The sequence below is a fragment of the Pan paniscus genome, chromosome 19, assembly GCF_029289425.2.
Source record: "Pan paniscus chromosome 19, NHGRI_mPanPan1-v2.0_pri, whole genome shotgun sequence".
In the NCBI taxonomy this organism is placed as follows: Eukaryota; Metazoa; Chordata; class Mammalia; order Primates; family Hominidae; genus Pan; species Pan paniscus.
In genome coordinates, this window is record NC_073268.2 from 90,868,798 (window position 1) to 90,877,592 (window position 8,795).

General features: G+C 58.9%; 1 protein-coding gene across 5 annotated transcripts in view; it reads left to right on the plus strand.

Moving 5' to 3' along the window:
• Window positions 1-8,236, plus strand: part of TMEM104 (transmembrane protein 104) — a 63,060-nt gene extending 54,824 nt beyond the window's left edge. For 4 of the 5 annotated variants that reach the window (XM_063599374.1, XM_063599375.1, XM_003813321.6 and 1 more), the window contains one exon: window positions 4,380-6,936. In XM_063599374.1, the coding sequence (XP_063455444.1) occupies window positions 4,380-5,140 (761 nt within the window). In that variant the 3' untranslated portion in view covers window positions 5,141-6,936. Of the gene's footprint in view, window positions 1-4,379; window positions 6,937-7,366 lie in introns of those variants that run through there. The other variant, XM_024926209.4, reaches the window with a different exon arrangement.
• Window positions 8,237-8,795: the final 559 nt, after the last annotated feature.

Sequence of the window (8,795 nt, forward strand, 5' to 3'; positions counted from 1 at the left end):
CTCCTCCTCTGTCCTCCCCTCTGCCTCCTCCCAGCTTCTCACTGCTGCTCTCCACCACTCAGAGCGGGACTCCCAGTGTGGGATTGTGGGTGGATGTGGATGCGGATGTTCTGGGCACTGCCTGTGATAGGCTCTTGGGGAACTGCAGGCCCTGCTGGGGGCCGACCCCCCTGCACATCTGACTGTGAAGTCCTGGGTGTCTGGTCCTTAGCGTGTCTGGGGAGCACTTTCTGCTCTGTCCCGCCTCCACACCCGTCTGGCCTCCCACGCAGCCTCCACGAGGTGGGCGCAGGCTGTCTTGGCGGCTGTGGCTGAGCCCCGGGCATCGGTGTGGCTCTTGGAGCCCTGCTCCCCATCGCGCATCCTGGCAGGGTCTCCATAACCTGTCATCCTCGTTTCATCTTGATTTATGATCAGACCTAATAAGTTTTTGGAGCAGCTGTCTCCCAGGGATGTGGCGATCAATCTAGGAGATGGCTGTTGAACTCTGCTCCTCCCGCAGCCAGGGGAGGCAGGGAGGGGCCAGACAAAGGGGTGGGGCCACAGGAGCCTCGCCAGGTGGGCAGTGGGGGTTAAGCCTCGGGCCATGGTCCCAGGACTCTGCAAGGTCACGGCCCTGATCTCCCCTCTGTCCCTCCCTTCCTCCCTTCCTTCCTCCTTTCCTTCCTTTTCTCCCTTCCCTCCCTTTCCTCCATCTCCCAGGGAAACGAGCTTCTAGATGGTGCTAGTTTCTTTTGAATTTGCTGGTTTGGAGACCAGGCTGGAACAGTTCCCTTCACTCTCCACTCCCAGGGGACAGATCCCAGCACCCGCCTTCATATCCTCATGGTGGTGCCGAACCGGAGGGCCCTGCCCCCTCCCCAGGTAGCTGGGTTCACCTTCTGCCTCGACTGGGGCCATTTCCACTGGGAAGCTGGTCCTCACCCCTGTTTTGGGGGCGTGGCTCTTCTAGAACCACCTGCCCTTCCCGGATATGCTCCTCACCATGGCGGCCTCTCCCCCTCCTGGTGTGTGAGCGCCCTGAGTGCAGGTCAGGATTCATGGGTGAATGACCCACCTCTGCTGGGTGCACACTCGGTCTGCTCAGCCCCAGAGCTGGTGGCATCTCCATGCAGCCGAGCTGCCACACAGCTGGGTGAGCTTTTGACAGCAGTGCAGGGTGTGACCAAGGGGAGTTCACGAAAGCCCACATGGCCCTGCAGCTGCGCCTGCCCCGTCAGGTGTTTATCCCACTTTCTAACACTCTGGAATCACCTCCCAAGAGCTTCTAGCATCTGCTTCTGACTCGTAGGCGGCAGCAAACATCCAGCCCACGAAGGTAGACTTGGTTTTTGCAAATAGACTTGTTTAAGACAATCAAAAGAATGAAATGGGTGACTAATCTAGGTAATGTAGGTAGTGGCATTACGAGGTGAAACTAATTATGGCTAGAAGATCATGAAATCCTTTTTTAATCACCCATATCCATGGCTTGTTTGTTTGTTTGTTTGTTTGTTTTGATGGTGGAGTCTTGCCCTGTTGCCCAGGCTGAAGTGCAGTGGCACAATCTCAGCTCACTGCAACCTCTGCCTCCCAGGTTCAAGTGATTCTCCTGCCTCAGCCTCCCGAGTAGCTGGGATTGCAGGTGCGCGTCACCAAGCCCAGCTAATTTTTAGGAGAGACAGGGTTTCACCATGTTGCCAGGCTGGTCTCAAACTCCTGACCTCAGATGATCTGCCTGCCTCGGCCTCCCAAGGTGCTGGGATTACAGGCGTGAGCCACCGTGCCCAGCCGCCATGGCTTTGTTCTAGCTGAAGGTTCTAGAAGTTGTTCCACATCATTGTTGGTGTCAAAGGTGCCTCTTCCCAAGACAGCTGCTCTGGAGGACGCCAGTTAGAAGGTGTATGTTTCAGGGGTGTATGTGTGTGTGTACAGCCATCTCATTTCTTTGGAAACCTACTTTATAAATTGGTTTATTTACCATGAGGAAATCCCACGGTCAGGGCTGTAAGGAGAGCTAGCTGCCTTTCTTTGGAGATGTGAGGCTGGGGAGTTAGAGGAGCAGAGAAGCACGAGCTGTGTCCAGGGCAGGAGAGAGCAGTGGCAGGGATGCTCATGTCCAGACAGCTGACCTCTTCCTGCCTTCTTGCCTGCTTGCTCACCAGACCCAGGGCCCAGGGCCGAGTGACAGACAGCTAGAGGAATTCTCCACTTGCCTTTTTCTAAGTTCATGCCAGCCTTGGGCAGGGCCAAGTGCCAGGTCTCAAGGTGGTACCTCGAGATGGCAGTGGCAGTGCAGGATTTGAATCTTGCCCTACAGCAGCTGCCCCCATTGCCCTGACCCTTGTGCCCCACTTATGGTGGCAGAACAGTCTGCTGCAGCCTCCTGAATAACAAATCACCAGGTGCCCCGGGCCTAGTCTGGCCTCTGTACCCCCACCCCATCCTGCTCAGCTCTGCTCTGTAGCCCTTTCTGGCTCACAGGGACTCCGCCTCCAGCCTGTCTGCTCTCTCCCCGGTACCCCTCCTGCACATCCTGCCCTGACACAACTCCTGTGGGGTGGATCTCTCACATAGGCACTGCTGTGCACACCCCCCTCTACCCACCCGCAGAAATCTCTGGGGCGAGCAGATTGCTCAGGGTCCTGGGCTGTCCCACAGGTGTCCTGTGCCATCCACCCCCAGTGGGTGAAGCTGGAGGCAGCTCCCTGGGCTGAGACTGGAAGGAGGAACTAGGCCGCCGCTTCTGCTTGACTGACCAGGGTTGGGACGATTTGTGATGTCGGGGGAGGAGGAGTCCCCAGGCCCTCAGAGTCAGGAGTGGCGGGGACTGGAGCAGGCGGTGAGAGGCAGAAACAAATCATCTTCTTTACCGGCAATTTTCTCAGGCCGGTTTCCACGCTCCCCTCCTCCCCTCCTGTCCCCGACAGTGTCAGGCAGTTCTGATTAAAAGTAATAGATGAAGATTCCATCTCACTCCCAGTGTCATTGTGGGAAGACATTGCCTGGTTTCCTGTGGGTCCCATCAGAACCACCTCTTCCTTCCAGGAGTCAGGGAGTGGGCCTGGCCCAAAGGGGACCATAGGATACCCAGCCTCCCACCTGCAAAAGAGCCCTGGGGCTCTGCGGGGGGCCCCAGACAGGAGCCACCGAGCTGTGAGCTGGCCTCTGGCCACTGCCCCTTCACACTTGCCTGTGCTGCTCACCAAGAAATGTCACGTGTCCCCGTGGGCTTCACCTGAGGGGTGAGGGCACAGGCTAGAGAGGCTGTCAGATATGTTCTGAACAGAGAGAGCAGGGCTTGGTCAGCTTCAGAACAGACACGGACACCGGTGGTCTCCGTGTGTGAGTAGCTAACCGCGGTTCTGGGTAGCCCGGAGAGCAGAAGCGGGAGACACAGAAAGATCTAAGAGTGCCATCTCCTCAGAGCACTGGGAACACAGCCCCTTGTCCCTGCGGTGCGCAGGCTGCCTCTGGGGAACTCAGCCTGGAGGGCGTGCTGTGAGGCTGTCTCCAGTGGCAGCCCAGAAGGAGGGTCACCGTAAAGGGCTGCGAAGTGAAGCCAGCCTGGTCTCCATCAGCAATGCAAGCTGTTTGCTCTGAACAGATGGGGCCACAGGCCCCCTTCCACTTCCACAGAGGGTCCCCTGTCCCCTAGCTGTGCTGCCAGGCCCAGGAAAACAGAGCCACATGCCACCTGCCTCTAGCCTCGGTGTCAGCAGCTCAGGACTCGGCAGTCCGCAGCCTTGGTCCTTGCTATTTCTGCCCTGGCATGACCACTGGCAACTTCCTGCCTGCCCTCGGCCCCTAGGCACTCACCTGTCTGCCCAGGGCTCCCAGCACTCCTGCCTGTCGGCCTCAGCTGTGTCTAGCAGATGCCCTCGGCCCAGGAGGACACCTCCTCCCAAACACTCCATGCCCTTCTTCGTCTACCCCCCAGCTCTCCAGCCTCACATTCCTTAAACCAAGGGAGAGAGGGTGACCCTGTGTCCTGACCCAGCCTGCTCCCTGCGAGGAAGCTGGCAGAGCCCCTGAGAGCCCTGGGGGTCTGATGAGGGAGCCAGGCAGTGCCTGCCCAGGACTGGCCCTCCTCTAAGAAGACAGAGTTACTACCTCTGCAAAGCCGGACCACCCTGCCACTGGCCCCACTGCAGCCCTGTCCCCACATACCCAGGCCCCCTGCTCAGCAGGGAGAGGGGAGAACAGGACAGAGAGGGATGTGGGACCTTCCTCTGATGAGCAGCCACTGTTGAGCCACCCAAGAACAGGGCTGCATGAACATGCATTTAATGACTCTTTCTCACGGGGCTCTAGTCCCCGCAAAGGCACCCCCCAGACCAGAAACTCAAGGTAGGGCCGTGCCTGTCCCCACCGGGTGACTCCTCTCTCTCGTTTCCCAGCTTTCGCCGTCATGATTGTGCTGGCCCTGGTCCGCATCGGGCACGGACAAGGGGAGGGGCACCCGCCCCTGGCTGACTTCTCGGGGGTCCGGAACCTGTTTGGGGTGTGCGTCTACTCCTTCATGTGCCAGCACTCTCTGCCATCCCTCATTACCCCCGTCTCCTCCAAGCGCCACCTCACAAGGCTGGTGTTCCTGGACTACGTGCTGATCCTGGCCTTCTACGGCCTCCTCTCCTTCACCGCCATCTTCTGCTTCCGCGGCGACAGCCTCATGGACATGTACACCCTCAACTTCGCGCGCTGTGACGTCGTGGGCCTGGCCGCTGTGCGCTTTTTCCTGGGCCTCTTCCCCGTCTTCACCATCAGCACCAACTTCCCCATCATTGCCGTGACCCTGCGCAACAACTGGAAGACACTCTTCCACCGCGAGGGCGGCACATACCCGTGGGTGGTGGACCGCGTCGTGTTTCCCACCATCACCCTGGTGCCGCCTGTGCTGGTGGCCTTCTGCACCCATGACCTGGAGTCCCTGGTGGGCATCACAGGGGCCTACGCGGGCACCGGCATCCAGTACGTCATCCCCGCCTTCCTGGTGTACCACTGCCGCAGGGACACCCAGCTGGCCTTTGGCTGTGGGGTCAGCAACAAGCACAGGTCCCCTTTCCGCCACACCTTCTGGGTGGGCTTCGTGCTGCTCTGGGCTTTCTCCTGCTTCATTTTCGTCACGGCCAATATCGTCCTCAGCGAGACCAAGCTCTGATGGCAGGACAGGCAGGTCTAGTGACAGGAGGCATAGGGGCCCCAGCCCCACCCCTCGCCCGCAGAGCCCAGATTTAGTTGCTCCCAGGTCTTCATGGGGCAGGTGGGACTGTGGCTCTAGGGGAAACCCCCTGTCCAGCTGGGGGTGTTCTCCCCACCCCACCTTCCACCCAGTCTGCACCTGTCCTCACTCCCCCGGGCAGCTCTCCCACCAGGTCCTTCTGCCTGGGTGACGCGTGGCTGCTTCCAAGTTCTAAGACTCATTACTGGAATCACACCTCTCCCACATCTTCCAACACGCTTCACCCCCCACCCCACTTCCAGGGCGGGCTACTCCCTGCACAGTGGGAGATGCAGTGCTGGCACTGCCATCATTTGTCCCAGACCCATGCCCCTCCCCTCTCCTGCCCCATCCTGCATTCTTGTCTAAGAAACCTCCACTAGCAGCTGCTGCCTCTTCAGAGGCGAATCCCAGGCTGGAAGCATCCTAGCCAGGTCTGCCTGTGACGGCAGGGCCCACCCTCCCACCAGGCCTGGGAGGCGGTAGGTGCCACCTCAGAGAGGGCCTGGCTGGCCCCATGACAAGAACAAGAAGTGCTAACTGGTACCAGAGTCCCCACATAGAGCTGCGAAAGCCCTCGCTGTGGGCGCGAGCTCCGGAGTAGCAGGCTGGATGGAGCATCCCTTCTACAGGGACACAGCCGCCTGCCAGCTGGGCCTAAAGTCTGGAGCTTGTCCCTGAAAGGGACCGTCTGCTGCCCTCGCTGCCCCACTGGAGCCCTCAGGGCCTCCTGCAGTGCAGGTGGTCCTACTAGAGGGAAGCCATCCCCACCTGGCACCTCAGCGGCTTGGCAGTGACATGGCAGTGGGAGGGCTCTGAGGTTCCCACCCTGACAATGGTCAGGCTGCCCATGCTCCCACTCCAACACTAAAAGCGGCTCCCTTAGGGGCTGAGCGTGGGTGCTCAGTGTTCACGCTATATCCCTTGGGCAATGTGGGGTTGGATGGGGCCCCCACTTCCATTCCCATGGAAGGAGGCCAGGTCCCCAGCCACTTCCCACTCAGCCATGCACGCACTTGCTGGGCTGGCCTCCTGGGAAACACAGGTGACTCGAATGAACTCTGCATTTTCAACGTGCCTTCTACTGCTTCAGGACCTGGGGGTCCCCCTGACCCTCACTGGCTTGCCCCCAGCCCTGGGCCTGGCCCCACCTGTCCTGGAGCCCAGAGCCCCTGGCCTGGAGCTGCCTCTCTGGGGTGGGTCTCAGGCCCCACCCCTCCCTCTTTTGAGTTCAGTGCCTTGCTCAGCCCCTCCCCTGTATCTCAGCGTCTTCAGACCTCTGACAGAGCGACGATGTAGGGTCTCCCGGGGCCCAAGGTGGTCTCAGGGTCAGGGGTGGGATTTGCAGGGAACTCGGGGAGCCCACAGGCTGCGCCACCTCTGCCCTGGCAGCTGAAGCCTGGGAGAGTCCCTGCGTGGTGTAATTGGCCTCAGCCCGCTTTCTCTGTGCCGTCGCACCTCAGTGTTTCTCATAGCTTGTCCCCACGTGTCACTTTCCATCCACGGGAAAAACAAATGCCCCTTCTCCATCTATCATTGCGACTTCCTCCCAGGAGGCCTCTCAGGTTGGGTAGAGCAGGGGCCTGCAGTGGTCAGGCCAAGAGCAAGGAAGACCTGGCTGCCCCACTGTGGCTGAAAACTCAAAACATCTGGAACTACCCTTCTCCAATTATGTTCCCTCTTGCTTAAAGACAAAGCTGATTAAATCATCCTGCCACCCAAGGCTCCAAACCAAATATTGGACGCAAATTCATTAGCTTCATAAAGCCCAGGTTGATTTATGTGACAGTCTGGAACCGCCCAGCCATGGAGTTGGTGGCCGTGTTTCCTGCCACCTCTGAGCTGGGGCAGCCCCAGCCCTGGAGGGAACTGGCCAGCAGTGACCACATCGCTGATGCCAAGTGGGGACCCTCACCACTGCCGTTGTCTAGCTGCTTTGCTCCTCAGTGTCCTCCTGCTGTAAGTCAGATGAGGTCACCTTCCTCTCCATCGATGCCAGGCTTCTGCCGCTGATGGCCAATGGGGCTTGGGGCCAGGGGCAGAGAACCCCAACAGCAAGAGAGCCCCAGGTGATGCTGGCTCTCCACGTGCATCAGGCACGTTTCACTGCAGCCATCATCAACTTGGCAAAGTAGGCAAGTTCAGCTTGTGGTTTCCATTTTGCAGATGGGCCCCTGGGGTCAGTGATGGGAAGAGCAGAAGAGGATGCCAGCCCAGCCTGGCCCAGGAGCAGGTGTCATTGTGGAGGAAAACTTAAACTCAACAGCCTCTACCCAACATCTGCCACCTGCATGGCCCCAGATGCCCCCGGTGCAGGCCAGGTCAAGGTGGGAGTAAACTTTCTTTGCCTCCCTCCCCACAGAAGCACCAGACCCACCTGAGCCCCAGAGCCTCATGCCAGCAGCTCCTGGCTGTTCCTCACCTGAGGCTAGAGCAGCAGCTGCCAGCTTATAGATGGGGCGGATGGCAGGTGATAGACTGGGAAGCACTGCTGGGTGGTGGAGGTGGGCAGTGGCACCATGACGGGCCCCTAGCCACACAGCTGTCCTCACTACGGGGCAGGGAGCAGCCTCGGCAACAGGCAAAGGCCAGAGTCAGAGTGGTGGGGAGGACAGGGGCTGCTGCCCCACTCCTGGAAAGCCACTGCAGAGGGGCAGTGGCTGGCAGTGCCAGGCCTGGGGGAAGTGGAAGCGTCCTGTCTGGGGGCAGATTCCCAAGCAAGGGTGACCCATGGTTAAGGGCCACTGGAAAGCTGGAGAGAGCTTGGGATCCCTTCCACCTGGGGCGAATGGTGTTGATTGCAGACTAGAGGGGTAACCTCCGCTGAGGGTCATTATGTGCCAGGCATGGCATTGGGTACTTTCTGCATTGGGACCAGGCAGCCGGGCCTGCCATTTGAGGCAGCGAGCCTCTGTGACCTGTCCTTCCTCATTTGTAAAGTGGGGTAACAGTAGCTATGTCACTGGCCAGTTGTGGGGATTAAAGTGCTGAGCTTAGTGCCCAGCCCAAAATGCTCAATAAAGCTATTCAGTGATACCTGTTTCCCACATCACTCACCAGCCATAACTACTTGTAGCCAGGGACCCCTGACTCATTAGGACTCCAGACACCTACCTGGTTTCATAGCCTCCTAATGAGTTGTCACCGGGTTGCAATTCAGAAACAGAAAATTGGTCTGAATTCTCTGGAGTCTAGAGGGCTTTGGGGATAGGGGTTGTCTCTGGTTCCCCGGTCCCTTAGGAAACTTGAGGACAGTCCTCCCCTTTCAAAGAGCAGGACAGGCTAGGCTGGAGGGTCCTGGCTGAAGACATCAGCCTGCCCTTTTGCAAGCTCTGCCCTCCTCCCCCACACACACCTGGCTCCCTGCAGAAAGCTGGCTTGGACCACAAGCCGCTCAGGTAGACACAAGGAAAAACAGCTACAGCAGCAACAGAAGGGACCCCAGTTAGTAAGATTTTCCTGCTCTGAGGCCAGCCACAAGGGCCTCCCTCTTTCTGTACCTCACCCAAAGAAAAACAACGGTATTTGAGCATGTGGGTCGCCAGGCCCTTGTTTATGATGCTTTCACATCTATAGCCTTACTTCTCTCTCCTCT